The sequence below is a fragment of the Auxenochlorella protothecoides genome (genome assembly GCF_000733215.1).
Source record: "Auxenochlorella protothecoides strain 0710 unplaced genomic scaffold scaffold124, whole genome shotgun sequence".
Taxonomy (NCBI): Eukaryota; Viridiplantae; Chlorophyta; class Trebouxiophyceae; order Chlorellales; family Chlorellaceae; genus Auxenochlorella; species Auxenochlorella protothecoides.
The window spans coordinates 118,644-133,684 of record NW_011934327.1 but is presented as its reverse complement, the minus strand read 5'-3'; the positions used below and the strand labels follow the sequence as shown (position 1 = coordinate 133,684).

General features: G+C 64.2%; 5 protein-coding genes across 5 annotated transcripts in view; 3 read left to right on the top strand and 2 right to left on the bottom strand.

Moving 5' to 3' along the window:
* Positions 1-105: 105 nt before the first annotated feature.
* On the top strand, positions 106-1,957 carry F751_1202 (Putative syntaxin-131; the record flags this gene model as incomplete). Its single annotated transcript, XM_011402090.1, has 6 exons — positions 106-132; positions 215-352; positions 525-882; positions 1,144-1,247; positions 1,420-1,500; positions 1,718-1,957. 6 exons carry the CDS (start codon positions 106-108, stop codon positions 1,955-1,957), a joined length of 948 nt encoding a protein of 315 aa, XP_011400392.1.
* A 212-nt stretch (positions 1,958-2,169) lies between these two features.
* F751_1201 (Protein phosphatase methylesterase 1) lies at positions 2,170-3,687 on the bottom strand (the record flags this gene model as incomplete). Its single annotated transcript, XM_011402089.1, has 5 exons — positions 2,170-2,316; positions 2,479-2,696; positions 2,772-3,071; positions 3,258-3,469; positions 3,611-3,687. The coding sequence occupies 5 exons, from the start codon at positions 3,685-3,687 to the stop codon at positions 2,170-2,172; spliced, it is 954 nt and encodes a 317-aa protein (XP_011400391.1).
* A 1,204-nt stretch (positions 3,688-4,891) lies between these two features.
* On the top strand, positions 4,892-7,323 carry F751_1200 (Calcium/calmodulin-dependent protein kinase type 1; the record flags this gene model as incomplete). The annotated part of the gene is made up of 7 exons (XM_011402088.1): positions 4,892-4,974; positions 5,141-5,263; positions 5,392-5,468; positions 5,672-5,899; positions 6,164-6,572; positions 6,667-6,781; positions 7,072-7,323. The coding sequence occupies 7 exons, from the start codon at positions 4,892-4,894 to the stop codon at positions 7,321-7,323; spliced, it is 1,287 nt and encodes a 428-aa protein (XP_011400390.1).
* Positions 7,324-7,567: 244 nt separating this feature from the next.
* On the bottom strand, positions 7,568-13,378 carry F751_1199 (DNA repair and recombination protein RAD54-like protein; the record flags this gene model as incomplete). The annotated part of the gene is made up of 16 exons (XM_011402087.1): positions 7,568-7,742; positions 7,922-8,241; positions 8,275-8,334; positions 8,491-8,583; positions 8,650-8,733; positions 9,255-9,328; positions 9,522-9,618; positions 9,810-9,916; positions 10,156-10,304; positions 10,478-10,737; positions 10,965-11,074; positions 11,254-11,458; positions 11,770-12,044; positions 12,196-12,370; positions 12,770-12,884; positions 13,332-13,378. 16 exons carry the CDS (start codon positions 13,376-13,378, stop codon positions 7,568-7,570), a joined length of 2,346 nt encoding a protein of 781 aa, XP_011400389.1.
* A 160-nt stretch (positions 13,379-13,538) lies between these two features.
* Positions 13,539-15,041, top strand: part of F751_1198 (hypothetical protein) — a gene marked incomplete at both ends in the record, with an annotated part of 4,487 nt that continues 2,984 nt past the window's right edge. The window contains 2 exons of the mRNA XM_011402086.1: positions 13,539-13,619; positions 13,722-14,916. Coding sequence (XP_011400388.1) covers positions 13,539-13,619; positions 13,722-14,916 — 1,276 coding nt within the window. The remainder of the gene's footprint in view (positions 13,620-13,721; positions 14,917-15,041) is intronic.

Below are 15,041 nucleotides of genomic sequence, written 5' to 3'. Positions count from 1 at the left end.
GGGGTTGCAGAGGTCTGGCGCAGCGCCACGAATCTGCAGCTCCTCTCCCTCTGTGCTCCGTCGTCATTTGTCGCTTGACGGTTGCCAGTTGATCGGCCGGGCGCCATGAACGACCTCCTCTCCCTCATAAAGGTATGCACATCGCTTGGTAGCCCATGTCATGTACATCCAGCCGGGGAAGCTGACTCCCCGCTCCGCTCCCGGAACCCGCCAGGACCAGGATGCAACACAAGCCCCGCCGGACTTGGAGGCGCAGATCTCCACCCCACCCTCCCCCACCAAGGAGGAAGAAGGGGAGGAGAAGAGCATGGAGGGTTTCTTCAAGGAGGTGGCCGCTATCAAGGCACGAAGGGTGTTGAGTGAATTCTTGGGCTGGGCGCAAAGGTTGCTGCAGCAGACGGCCCTTCAGCCATGCGGGCTTGCTGTGACCCTAGGGTCTGTGGTGCAGAGGCCTGATGCTCAGGGACGCTGTCCTCTGCTTCCTCTCCCAACCTGCATCCCTCCTCTTCTCCCCACCCATGCAGTCGCTGATGGGGGAGATCCGCCGCAACCAGGGCAAGCTGTCCGACGCGCACGAGCAGTCCAAGACCATCACCCGCTCCGCTGAGATGCGGGACCTGCGGGAGAAGATGCAGGCCGAGATCAACCAGGTGTCGCGCTCGGCGGAGGCCATCAAGAAGCGACTGGCGGAGCTGGACCGGAACAACGAGGCGGCGCTGAAGAAGGGCGTGTACGCGCCCGGGTCGAGCGCGGAGCGCACGCGCACCGCCATCACGGGGGCACTGAAGAAGAAGCTCAAGGACCTGATGGGGGAGTTCCAGGACCTGCGGACACGTGTGAATGCGGAATACCGGGAGGTAGTGGAGCGCCGGGTGTACACAGGTGTGTAGAGGGTTTCTTTAAGGGGGGGGCATAAGATAATTGCGGGATTTCATAGGCTCGCTTGGCTGCTCTTTGGTGATGGCCCCAGCCTGACCAGGCCTAGAGGCCCTCTGTCCTCTGGGGTAGAAGGATGTGGAGAGGGGTCCTCGAGGCCTCCTACTCAGATGACCCTACCATAGTGTTCGCAAGTGTGGGAATGGGGCGAGGTATCTCACATGTCTCTGGCTTTCCGCGCCGAGTCTGCCTCTCTACCCATCACAGTGACGGGTCAGCATGCTGACGAGGAAAAGATCGACCACATGATCGACACGGGGGAGTCCGAGACCATTTTCCAGAAGGCCATCCTTGAACAGGGCAGGGGCTATGTGAGTGGCGACATAGAAGGGAGGGGGGGGTTGAGGAGGGGTGTTTCACGACCAAATTTCATGCCTTCCATGCCTGGGAGCCACTGCAGGCTGTCCCTCTTGTGCCCTTGCTTCACATGACCTGCCGGACCCCCTCAGCATCACCATGGCATGCCCGTCCCCTGCCCACCAGGTCTTGGACACGCTGGCCGAGATCAGGGAGCGGCGTGATGCAGTCATGGAGCTGGAGATGTCGCTGATGGAGCTGCACCAGGTTTGCAGTGTGTGGAAGGAGGAGTGTCGGGGGGCTCGCATACGTCAGCATCCCAAAAGGGCGCCGTCGCTCTTGGCGTGCCAGGCGTTGCCTCCCATCCCACTGTCCTTCTGTGGTCACCCTCCAGTGGCACATCCTTTCACACCCTTTGTACCCCTCCCTCCACACACTTCACCCAAAACGCCTTCACCCATCTTTCCCTCCCTCACTGCCCCAGATTTTCCTGGACATGGCGGTGCTGGTGGAGGCGCAGGGAGAGCTGCTGGACAACATCGAGGCGCAGGTGGCGCGGTCGGTGGGATACGTGCAGGCGGGAACCAACCACCTGCAGGCGGCCAAGCAGCACCAGCGCTCCAAGCGCAAGTGGATGTGCTGCGGCCTCATCACCGGCATCATCGTCATCCTCATCGTCGTGCTGGTGGTCATCGGCACCACGCGAGGCTTCGGCTCCAGTTGAGAGGGGGGGGGGTGGTCCGCCGTGGGCCTGCCTCCCCCTTGCCCGTGGCCGCCCGCACCCCTGGGAAAGGGTCTGCGACGCTTGACTCTGGGCGAGACATGACGCTGCTGACTGGGCGCCTGCCCCCGCTTGGCCCTCGCTTGTAACCACCGCTCGATCCAGTGCACTGCGTGCACTTGCTGGCGGCCTTGCTGACCTGGCCGTGCAGCGGCCTAGCCGGGTGAGGGCGCAGGATGCTGGGTGCCCGGCGATCTCGAGGGTATGGCCAGTCCCGGCAGGCCCACCCTGTGCCGCGCCAGGAAGCCAGAAAGGATGCCAGCCACCGCCCCGGGCGCGTCCTCGTGCACGGCATGCCCCGCCTGCGAGGGTGCGGGGCCTGGGACGTGATGTCGCGCCAGTGTGTCGTCCAGGGTCGCGGCTCAAAGCAGCTGGAGCAGCGCAGGCGCATTCCCCACGTCGGGGAGCAGTGTGATTCCGCCTTCGAACCTCGTATCCCCTCAGGACGGCCCCCCTGCATCAACCAAATCCAAACACGCCTGGGGGAGCAGGGCCAGCTGGAACCTGCCCTGCATCTGGCCGATGGTCAGTGCCTTGTCCAGGCGGTCCGTCCCCGCCAGCACCAGCACCTTGGGACAGGGCAGGCCCAGGAAGGCGGGGCTCAGGCCCCGATACCAGCCGTCCCAGAAGGGCGCGGAGTCGGGCAGGGGCGTGCGCCAGACCCAGCCCCCTCTGGCCTGGTCTGGGGCCTTGGGCCGCCCCAGTGGTGGACGAGGGGGAAGGCCGGGGGCCCGTTGAACTTCAGCGCCTGTCGCACCGACCCCGCCATCCTCCGAGATGCTGGGCAGGCTGGGAGGGAGGGGGAGCACACCCGCGCCACGCGTCGTCTCCGTCGCCGCCCCCGCCTCCTCCCACCGCAGCTGGGAGGGCAGCGACAGGCGCGCGGCGGAGGGATTGGTGGTGGCGTGCGTCGCCCGCGCCCAGGCCAGCGCCTCCTTCAGGCTGGCAAAGCGTGCCGGTCGCGCGCTGAGCACGCTGCGCATGGAGGGCAGCGCGGCGAGCGCCGTCCCCTCCACCACATCGATCACCGCCACACCGGCCAGCGGGCAGCTAGCATCTGTGGGGGAGGGTGTGGTTGATACTGTATGTGTGTGGGTTGTCTGTGTGTGTGAGGGAGGGGAGGGCATGCACCGGAAGTGCGTCACCTGCCACCGAGGGGGAGGGGTCTCTCCTCGATACTCCTCTCCTCACCTGGCAGGCCACATACATCCCGGAACATCCCGCCGCCTGCAACAAGACACACCTTCCTCCAGGATACGGCGGGCGGCCCAGACGGCAACGGCGCCCCCCATGCTGTGCCCCACCAGGACCAGCGGGGTCGTCAGCCGCCGCCGTGCGGCCAGGACGTGCCAGAGCTCCGCCACGTCAGCGGCCAGGGTCTCGGCCGCCAGGTCGGCATCGTCCGGGCTCCTGGTCTCCCCGTGGCCCCGCAGGTCGGGAGCCACCACCTGGCACCTGCGCGGCGGCGGACACAGGCCCCATGTTGCTGGCGGGGTGGGCTTGGGCCCTTGTGACGGGATGTACCCTACCCATGCACCTTGCTCGTTCCTCAGCGCGGGGATCAATAAGACCACACCCAGCACAACGAATGCTCACTGTATGCCCCGCAGCTCGGCCGCCAGCACGCCCCAGGACAGGCCTGTGTAGCCTCCGCCATGCAGGCACAGGAGCATGGGTGCATCCGGGGGCCCAGCGCTGTAGACATTCATGTCCAGCTGACGACTACGCAGGGCCACAGTCTCCTGACCCTGAAAGTAATCACTCCATACTCCAGAAGTGCTAGAATCCTCCTCTCCAGCATGCTCAGGCGCAGCGGCTGGGGCGGGTGATGGTGAGAGGGGAAGCCTGGAGGTTCCAGCATGCCTTGAGCCACCTCAGCACTGCTATGCGCTTCCCACCACGCCTGACGCGGAAGTCGATCACCTAATAAAAATTTGCTCATCTTCCTTTGCAATCAGTCTGGGCACCTGGTGAGGCCCACGCCTGCTCCATGACGTGTCGGAGCAGGGGGGAGGCCATGTTCGTATGTCAGGGATGCATAGCACAGGTTCGCCGGAACGAGTCCAGGTCCGGCAGCACCGGCTCCCGGATGTTATGCTACGCACCAAGAATGGATGGATTCTCAGATCAAAATGTTGCGACACGTCGGCATGGTTCGAAGATGGCGGGGACTATCCCATGGTGTGCTGAGTTCGTTCGCTACAGGCTGGAGGTCTGAGTGTGGGTCAGCTGAAGAAAATAGAATGGGAGGGCGGCAAAACTCGAAGCTGATTGCACTCAATACATTCAGCAAGGGCATAAGACTGTGGGTTTCCTGATTCATCTTGCTCAGCTGCAATCTTTACAGTCCCTCTGCGCAAATTGACCAACGGTTTCTCGTCATAGCCTCCCCAGCTCTGCTCACGGAGGTGATTTTTTGGACCCATTGGGCGGCGCTGAGCAGGCACAGACGATGTCATCTAGCCTTCTGTTGTTCCAGTTCACGAATCGTACCTCGTCAATCATTGCCAGCACACTTCTTAAGATGATGTGGGCAACTACCCAGCGATCGCATATTGTGCGGATCTCCCCTCAGATCTGGCGCCAAATCAGGGTTCCGATTGCGAGCCTGGCCATTTACCCGTCCTACCCAGCACTCGTACGATAAACCGTCCTTTGTGTGGAGGATGGTGGCACGACACCAGCTTCGTGCATTCTGCTCGCTAGAACTTCAAACCCTGGCACAACTCGGGTCTTACAGAGAGGCGAGTCCGGCCCAACACTGAGCATACGTTCGTGAAGCGCTTTTGCGCACGTTCGAACGACCTCGTGGGCTCAACATAGAGTACTGTGCTGGTCTCGCCGCCTCCTGAGTCTCCCTGGTGCCTGGCAGCCTACATGGGCAGCAAGGAGGACAAGTTGGAGGTCTTCTTCAAGAGCGTGTTCAAGCCCTTTGCTAAGGTCCTGGGCATCTCCGACAAGTCTAAATCAAAGTCGCGACGAGAGTCCTCGCGTGTACCTCCTGTCGAGGGTGCGGGGCCCGGGGTTTCGCAACCGGCTTGCGGTACGGAAAAAACCGTCGAAGGCGTCGACTGCGTCCTCCTCAAACTCCCCCCCCCCCCCCCTCACTTCCTCTCGCGCAGACAGGCCGAGGGAGACCAGGAAGGAGAAGCCGGCGGCGATGGGGAATGCATGCTGCACCCCCCCGGACCAGTTCCCCAAACAACAAGGGGTGGTGCCCCGACAGGTATCGCGCCTCACACCCACAAGGTGCGCTTGGCGGGGTGGCTGACAGTGGGATGCGGGGGTCCATGGGCGTTGGAATCCCCTGCCCTGCCTTCGATGCGATGGCGATGCACCCCGCACACCCCTGCGCCCTCCCTCCCCCTGGCGCTGAGCAGCAACCTGCAGGTGACGAAAACTGGTGTGAGCGTACGCGACATCTACCGCATCGGCCGCACTTTGGGAACTGGAGGTGGGTATCGCGGCGTGTGAATCAAGCATGTGGGGATGGGGGCTGGATTCCTGGATGGTGCGTGCGCATGTGGGCTCGGGGAGTCATGGCCAGTGACTGAGACTGGGAACCGTTTCATGAATGCCTTGAGCAACACGGCTCAACTGCACTCTGGCTGCCTCCGCAAGGCTGCTTCACCACTGCACGCTCTGACATGCCTGCAGGGTTCTCGGTGGTCAAGCTTGCCACGCACAAGGAGACGGGCGATGAGTATGCCTGTAAAATCATGAGCCTGCCCCCGCCTGGCGCCTCCAATGCCGCCGAGGTGACGCGGGAGGACATCTTCAAGGAGATCAACATCCTCATCTCCCTGGACCACCCCAATATCATCTACCTGCGGGAATACTTTGAGGAGGGGAACAAGGCGTACCTGGTCATGGAGTACCTGGGAGGTGAGGAGGCAGAGGTACATGGTCAAGTGTGATGGGGTTGGGTTCGGAGATGTCCATGTGGGATTTTATAGGGGTTGGCCACGTGGTGGCACCTGAGCGCTTCTAGAACCGGGATTCGAGGAGGCAGACTCCGGACAAGGTGGGGGGTGTTGGGGCCCCCCATCTTTCTTCCTGGATCCCTGCCATGAACGTCACACTCATACCAGGGCGCCCAGCTCTCCCCTCACGATAAAACAACAAGAACACGCTCCTCACCGCCCCCAGGCGGCGAGCTGCTGGACGCGGTGCTGGACATCGGGCACTACTCTGAGAACGAGGCGCGCATCATCTTCCGCCAGATCGTGGCCGGCGTGGGGTACCTCCACTCCAAGGGCATCGCCCACCGCGACCTGAAGCTGGAGAACCTGCTGATGGCCAAGCGAGGGGACATCATGGGCGTGAAGATTGCCGACTTTGGGTTAGCAAAGGGCCAGGCCGCCACCTCGCTGTCCACCATCTGCGGCACGCCACAGTACGTTGCGCCGGAGGTCATCGCCAAGGGCGCCAAGAGCGGCTTCCACTCCTACAAGCTGTCGTGCGACGTCTGGTCGTGCGGCGTCATCCTCTTTGTGCTGCTGGGCGGCTACCCGCCCTTTTACGACGAGTCGGAGCCGCGCCTGTTTGACAAGATCAGGTGGGTGTGGTGGGGTCGGCGAGGGCTCAGGTGTGCTGACCTTCATCACCCCCAAGCCGCCGCAGACCCCCACCAACCCATGCGCCCATGGCAGGCGGGGCGCATACTCGTTCAACGACCCTGTGTGGGAGCAGATCAGTGACAGCGCCAAGGAGCTCATCAAGCGGTGCCTGACCCTGGACCCTGCCCTCCGGCCCACCTGCGAGGATGTGAGCAGGTCTCATGTTTGTGTGTGGGCTGGGGTGTGGGCTCCGGAAGAACACTGGCGCAGGGGCCCACAGTGCATGCTCGGCTGCTGGGACTCTTGGAACCCGCAGGCATGCCGGCCTCGCTTGCACCCTTGTTTGCGGGGTGGCCGCCCGGTCCTTGGGAACCACATGCTTTTGAACTCCGCATCCGCCCTGCCCTGCTGCCGGCGACAACTCCATGCCCAAGAGTCACAACACAACACCCTCCTAAACCATGCCATCCCTCCCCTCCACGACCGCCCGCCCTCCAGATCCTCAATGACCCCTGGGTGATGGGCAACGCAGTCTCGCCGCCCAAGGCGCAGCTGCTGGCCACCAAGTCGCACCTGCGCACCAGCATGCGGCGCCAGCGCGGCGCCGGCGCCAGCAACGCGTCGGAGCCTGCGCACCAGCCACCCGTGGCCGAGGAGTCCATCATCGCCCAGCTGGCGGCGGAGGAGCGGGAGGAGCGGCACCTGCAGGAGGAGAGCGAGGAGCGGGCGGCCGACGCCGCGCGCGCCTGACTTGGGGGGGGGTTGTCCTGAGGATGCGCAGCCCGCGGTCCTGCCTGTAGAGACTTGCGCCAATGCTACGGCCACTCCGTTCATTCGGTCCTGCCTTGGGCTTGGCATGGGCGCATAGGCCGGAGCGGCACTGCCGTGGCACCCTCGCCACGGCTCCACTTCGGTCTGCTGTACATGCAAACTGCGTGTTAAATTAGTGGGTACAGCGGTGGGTACACCAGGGGTGTGATGAAGACATATCATGTCACAGGAAGGCATCGTCATCGTCCATGTCAGCAAGCGAGGGGACTGGCGGCCGGGCCTGGGGCTCGCCGCCAGGTTTGAGGTCGGGCGGGCCTGCTCGTATGCGCTTGGGCAAGGAGAAGGTCTGGCCGCTGGGCCGCCCGATCATGGGTCGGGGCATGGTCGGCTTGAGGCCCCTGCGCTCCGGGGTGGGCGAGGGAGGGGTGGGGTTCATTTCAAAGGAGCTGGTGGGATCCAGTCTTGCCCCAGCATTGGTCAAAGGGGTTGTTAGCGTCGGTGCTGACTATGCTGGAGAGTCACTGTCCCCACCCTTCCCCAACCCATGCACACGCGAGCATCCATCCCCCTTCCCCACCTGGCGTCCAGCGCGGTGCTCCCCGCGGCAGCCACCTTCCCCGGCACCCCCAGGTTCTCCTTGTCGCCGTCCAGCGCGGGCCGCGGCGCCGCGCTCCGGCCCGGCCCCGCCCGCCCGCCCCAGGGCGCGGCCCCCGAGCCCGGGCGCCGCGCCACGGGGGCCAACGGGGCCTCGGGCCCGATGTCCCGCCCCGCCACATCCAGCGCGAAGACGAAGGACACGTGCTCGCCGCCGGCCTCGCGCAGCGCGGGGTCGGGCACGCTGTGCACGCTGCGGTGGTGCGCCCAGGACCCCAGGTCCTCCTCGGGAGGGTGGCCCACCTGGGGGCGGTGGTAGTCCGGGGGAAGAGCCACGGGTCCGGCGCCGGCGCGCTGCGGGGCTTGGGCCGCGCCGCCCACTGCAAGACGGGCGCCCTGTGTGTGTGTGGATGGGTGTTGGGTTGAGCGCGGTGCTGGAGAGGGACGGCTGGTCCTGGAGGATGGCGGGGAGGCTCCCAACCCTGGTCCTCCCACCCTCGCCTGCGCACTCCGGTCCCCACTCCTCCAGACCCCTTCCGCTCCCCCACTCACCCCTCCGCCTGTGCCGGCCTTCTTCTTGGCGCAGACGGCGTCGTAGGTGCTGGACAACGTGGCGGCGTCGTGCGTGAACAGGTCCCGCAGCTCCTCGATGCTCATCAGGTTGCCGCCGCCGGCGCCGCCGGCCCCGGCGCCGGCCGAGGTGTCCACCACCTGCTGCAGGCCCTCCTTGGACAGCTGGCGCTGGTACACCTTCTCCTCAATGGTGCCCGTGGTCAGGAAGCGGTACACGTACACCTGCGGGTGGGTCCGGGGGACGAGAGTCCAGGGGTGCAGATGTTGGGGTTGGGGGCCTGTGGGGTGCGGGCAAGTCTGAGACAGGCCCCGCAGCTGCCAGGTCCCTGCAGGGCAGAGGCCCCGCAGAAAAGCAAAAAGGAGCCCCAATGCCACCGGGGACTTGCCTTTTTCTTTTGCCCGTCACGCCAGACGCGGGCCGCCGCCTCTGCACGGGCAAGCGACATGTGTTGGGGTTGTGTGGTCGGTTGCCTGATCCTATGGAGCCTGGCCCAGCTCAGGCACAGGGAATCGTGCCTGGCTGCATATTGGGACAATCCTCTCCTGACCTGCGGCCGAACCCCTCCCAACTCCACTCACGTTTGTCATCTGCGGGATTCCAGCTGGGATCAAAACTGCAGGAGTAGGGGGTGGTGTGCTATGAAAGGGAAGCCAAGAACCGTGACATGGCTGAGATTCATCTCAAGCAAGCCATCCGCAGAGTCTGCTCCCTGCACCATGTGCACAGCGCCGACTCACAGGACGAGGCGATTGCCGCCGATGAGGTTCAGCCCACATCCGCCAGCTTTGGAGGAGAGGAGGAACACAAAGTGGTCCTCTGTCACAAGTAGGGGCCAGGCAGGGAGTTGTTGTACATTGTGAGAGTGATTGACCATGACTGCTTGGCTGAGCGCCTGCCCACCAGGACCCAGGCTGTCGACACTACTGCGGGCATTTCAGCCTTTGTGACGAAAGTAATGGCAGGAGACAGTGGGCCTCCTCAGATGCATGGCGATCACCATGCCACTCACCAGTAGGATCACAAAAGGCCTTTACCAGCTTCTGTCGCTTGTTGATGGTTGTGGAACCATCCAGGCGCAGGAAGGGGTAGCCCCGCTCACGGCACAGCTGCTCGGCAGAGCAGTGGTGAGGGACAGGATCATTCCAATAGTGGCCGTAGAAGGAGGGGTGCAGTGTCCGAGGGCGCAAGCACCTCACAGTTGCATTGCCATGCTCAACGACGCTCTGCACCTTGCATTCAATCGCTGTTCAGAGCAATCAAGCAGACAGGAACACACCCTGACAGCCGGGCAGCTCACCTGTCCCACAAGATCCAGGGTCTGTGTATAGTTGGAGACAACGACGATACGATCGGTCGTCAGCCGCCGCAGCACATCCAGGAGCTTTGCCAGCACGGAGAATTTCCCTGAGAATACGCATAGCAAGGGTGATTAATTTGCAGGAGTCAGCTGATTACACACCGGCAGGTTGCTGGGCAGGCCGCTACAAGATGGGCAGTGCTGCACGGCATCACTGGATTGTCCCACCCCTTAGGAAGCTCAATGCTCTGGCAGTGAGCTCAACCTCGCGCGCGTCTCTGCCGCCCTGGCCAACCGGGAGCACCCACAGCCGTCTCAGCGCCCCATGCCCCACTCATGCACTCACCAGAGAGGTGCTCCCAACCCAGGGGCATGGAACCCCGCCCCGGTCGTCCGTCATCAAACAGGCCCGGGGGAAAGAAGGCACCGGCACCCGCAAAGCCATCGGCTTCGCCCCCCTTTGCCCCGGGCGCATGCAGCGTGTCATAAATGAGCCTGCGTGGGTACGTGGTCGACGTGGGGGAGCGCTGTTGCCAGGCGGCTGTCATCGTCCTCTCCAACATGCACATCTGTTGCTGGTGTGAAGGGTGCATGCCTCTGCTCAGCGCTCCCATGTCTCCCACACACCTACCCCACTTCCCCTTCCCACAGCACTCCAAACCCCTCACTTGGGGTGGCTGAGCAGCTTCTTGAGTGAGGTGATGGCGCTGAGGACCCTGGCGGCACGCTGGGAGGTGAAGAGCGCTGCCGCAGCCTTGGAGTCGAGGAAATGGGTGTACAGGGAGGCCTGGAGGGGGGTCATGCTGCAGCACACCACCTCCACCACCTTGGGTGGGAGGTGGGCGGAGAGCAGCGTGTTGGTGCGTCGCAGGATGAAGTGGTTGACGATGGAGGAAAGCTCGGCGGTGCGTGAGGCGCCGGCCTCCACCTGCACGGTGCAGGGTGGCGGGCGAGGTTGGGAGGAGGTTGAGGCGAGGCGTGGTGGAGTTGTTCATGCCTACTCGATGATGCGATGAACAGCAAAGGCAGAGGACAGTTTCCTGGACGATGGACAGGCTCGCTGGCTGCACAGCAACCGCTCCTAGAGCCCCACCCATTCCAGTCACAGCCGGGACATGCCACGCTGCCCAACCCTATCTCTCAACACATCATCACCTCAGCGTCGCTGGCGTCAGGCTCCCTGCCCGCCAGGATGGGCCCCTCAAAATAGCGCCGGAACGCGCCAGCACCTCCCAGCACCCCAGGGTTGCAGAAGTCCACCATGGCTGAGGGTCGGCAGGGAAGGGCTTGGGGTGAGGATCCATGGGCGTGCACAGCAGCGCGGCTGTCTCCGGGTCTCCTGAACGGTGGGCCACCTCTTGCCGCATTTGTGCATCGCCTGTTCTGTGATCTTGTCCAACCCCTCAACACCCTCCTCACCCGGTCCTGCACGCGGCCAACTCACCGTAAAACTCGTCCAGCTTGTTCTGGAGCGGCGTGCCGGACAGCAGGACGCGGCGGCGGCAGGCCATGGCACCCAGCGCCCGGTTGGTCAGGGTGGCGTCGTTCTTGAGGCGGTGCGCCTCGTCGCAGATGAGCAGGTCGCAGGTGCCCGCCTCCCTGAAACGCTCCGCATGCAGCCGGAAAGTCTCGTACGACACGATCATCACCTGTGGGTCAAGAGGATACAAGGGGGGCCAGAGAGGTACAATGGTGGTTTGGTTCATGGGGGCAGCAGATGGGGCTCCTGGATCCCGGGGCCATGCGCTCCGGCGACTGTGATGACAGCCGTCCTTTTCAGGAGTACACTCGACAGTGGGAGTGGCCAGTCACAGTGTCCCCTGCCATGCATGGCAAGCAGGCTGGCGGCGAGTCTCCACCACCTCTGGGGTCCCAGTTTGCATGGAGTGCATCAACACCCATCCGTCCTCGGCCCAGCTCCTCATCACCCCCCCCCCCAACCGGCCCCTCCCTTCCTCACCTGGTGGATGTGATTGGGGTGGAGGAAGGAGTTCACCCCCGCGATGACATCTTCCCGCGAGCTCTCGGCCAGGGGCAGCGTCCTGACCCGCCCGTCCAGCCACTTGCTGCACTCCGAGTCCCAGTTGGCCACCAGGCTGGTGGGGCAGCAGATGATGGCGCGCTTGGCCACGGGGGTGCCCCCCAGGGCGGGGGCCCGGGCGTGCAGCAGGGTCCACAGCAGGCCAATGCCCTGCAGCGTCTTGCCCAGCCCCATGTCGTCGGCCAGGATGCAGCCTTGGCAGGGGCGGGAGGGGGGGGTGCTCGCAGGATGGACAGCGACTTCACATGGGAGGGCATGAGAGGATGCGTTCTTCCCTCTTCTTCCCACACAGCAAACACCCGAGCATTCCTGAGTGGCTCAACCCAGCCCCACGTCCGGCCCCACCTTGGCCATCAAAGGGCCTGAGGCCGGTGACGCACTCAAACATGAAGGCCACGCCCTCACGCTGGTGGGGTCGGAGCCAGCGAGTCAGCATCGGGTCAACTTCCACGGGGGTGCCCTCCTGCCCCTCGGCCGGGGTCCACAGAATCAGAGGCTCTATGCCAGGCGGCAGCTCGATCTGGCGATAGTTAAGAGGGGGAAAGGGCGGATGAGGAGGATTTGTGGTCCTGAATTCCACACAGCTGAACCAGGCAATATGAGGCCTGGGAGGTTGATGCCACAGAAGCATATATGTGACAACCACGTGGAGCAAGCACAGTCAGCCCCAGCCCACAGCCAGGCACACCTTGGCAGGGGGCGAGGGACTGGGCTCTGGGGGTGAGCTGGAGTCTGGGAGAGGCCGCAGCGGGGTGGGGAGGGGCTGGCCCTGACCCCATGGCACAAAGTGTTTCCGGCTTGAAAGGAAACGTCGCAAGGACTGCCCGGAAGGGGGGTTGTAGAAGGTAGGGGGGGTCGAATGGATCTGAATGAGCCAACATAGGGGAAGCTGTCCGAAACCCGCAGGTATCCAGCTCACATTCGACTTGGCGGGGGCGCCGGGGTGCGGAGACTTGAATGGCTTCTTCAGCACAGCCTCCCCCTGAGCTACGATGAGGATCTTTGGCAGCAGCGCACCGCGTGCAACCTCCAAACTGCGGGCAGGAATGCGAAAGAATTTCAAGGAGGTTCTGCATCTTCCTGCGCATCTTGTCGTAATTCACGTGCATGACTTGATCGAGTTTCGCGGGCAAGTTCCCCAACCCTGTGTACTCGCCTTCCATCCAGGAGGGCCTGGACATTCTCGGAGCGACGCTGCTGTTCCTCCTGAGAGGGCGGGGAGTCCTCCATGTCGGTCATTATGTGGTAAGAGTATGTCAAGGCATCATGTAGTTCGAAAGAGACGTGGTCGTCGGGTGACTCTGAAATCAGCAAACAGGTACGCGATGCCCCGGGGCCAGGATGTCCACTTCGGCCGATGGCAGGATGGAAATGAATTCTTTTGCTTTGAGTGTTGCGACGTTTATCTCCCGTAATGAAGGCTCATGCTTGCACGAAGGCCAGCATGAGCTGTCGTGCTGTGCTTCGTGTGACCACATCACGGGCTACCAGGGACGAAGGAGAGTCCGTCATGCGCAGCATGGGGCATGGCACAAGTTGCACGGAGCGAGGTGTTCCCGACACATTGAACGACATGGATGTGTACCGACTTATACTTAGGAGTGTACCAGCGTGATTAAATCTTCGATGAGGTTAATTTGGGCCTGATCCTTGCATACCGAACAGTAGGCGAAGGTGCACACGGCACCATGGTGGACAGGGCACCGTCCTCCAGCGTCCCTATTGCAGATGATTGCCGGCTCCATGGCAACGCGGCATTCAAATCGCATGTGGGTACTCGATATCAACGAAAACATGACAGGGGTTGGACAATGCTCGGCTCAATCGGGTTTGCTCCCGTCGTCATGTTTGAACGTTGACCCCCCCCGCAGAGATACGAGGAGGCCATCGCTTTCTTCACGCGCGGCCTGGACTCCCTGGGATATTCTCCTGAAAACTCGCAAGATGGGAGCAGCCTGCGCCAGACTCTCCTCTGCAACCGCGCTCTGGCATGGTACAAGCTGGGGGAGTGGGAGGAGAGCCTGCAGGATGCGCGAGCCTCCTTGGCCCAGGCCACCGACCCAGCCGCCGTCCAGAAGGCTGCCTTCCGCTGTGCCGCGGCGTGCCTGATGGCCGGACGCGACACAGAGGCGGTAGAGCATGCTGCCAGGCTGGGGGGTATTGTCCCAGATGGGCGCGGACCTGGCCTGTTGACAGCCCGGCTGGAGGCCCTGGCACACGCCAGGGCCTCGGCGGGGCCCACTGGTGCCATGGAGGCGGCGCTGCAGGGGCAGGTCGCGGCGCTGGAGTCGGACCTGGACGGCGGCGAGGACGAGGACGTGGACGTGGCGGCGGTTCTGGGCTTCGTGCGGGACTGCCTGGCCCGCGCCCCTTTCCTCCTGGCCGCAGTGCCGCGCCTGCAGGCCCACCTCCTCGCCCTCCTGCCGTCGCACGCCCTCCTGGTATCCGCCGCACTCGAGGCCTGTGCGGCAGGCGCCCACGTCCTGTGGCCGCTGTCCCTCTTCGACTGCCTCGCGGCCATCGGCTGCCAGTCTGGGGACGGTCAGGCGGAGCCCGGCGCAGCAGCCCTGCAGCTGCTGGCCTGGTCGGCGGCAAAGGATCCGTGGGTGGCTGGCCAGGTGATCGCCGCCCCCCTGGCGGGGCGGGGGTCGAGGAGCGCGGCGGCGAGGGTGGTGCTGGCCCTGGAGGACGCCGCCTGGGTCGCCGGCGCGCGGGCCCCCACCCTCCTGGCCGCCCTGGCCTTCGTCGAGGCCGCGGCGGCTGCCGGCGCCGAGGCGCTGCTGGCCACCGGTGGCCGCCCGCTGCAGACCCTGGTGGGCCTGTGGGACTTGGCGGCAGCTGCGGCGGCCACGGTCGCGCAGGCGGAAGAGGCGTGCAGCCCCGCAGAGCTGGCGGCCGAGGTAGCGCTGCCGGCCGCGGAGCGCGAGGCGCTGCGGGAGCTGCGCGGCAAGCGGGCCGCGGTCTTTGACCCGCGGCTGGTGCGCGTGCGGCACGCCACGCTGCGCGCGCTGCGCGCGGTGGTCGGCCATCGTGGACTGGTCCGCGCTGAGCTGCCGGCGGTGCCCGGTGCGAGGACTTGGAGTGGAGTTTTTTCTTTTTTGGGGGGGGCGTGTAGTTTCTGAGGGGTAAGTGCAGCCGAATGCGCTCGCCAGGCGTTCACCCAGCGGTGACGCCGGGCACGCGCTCGTATA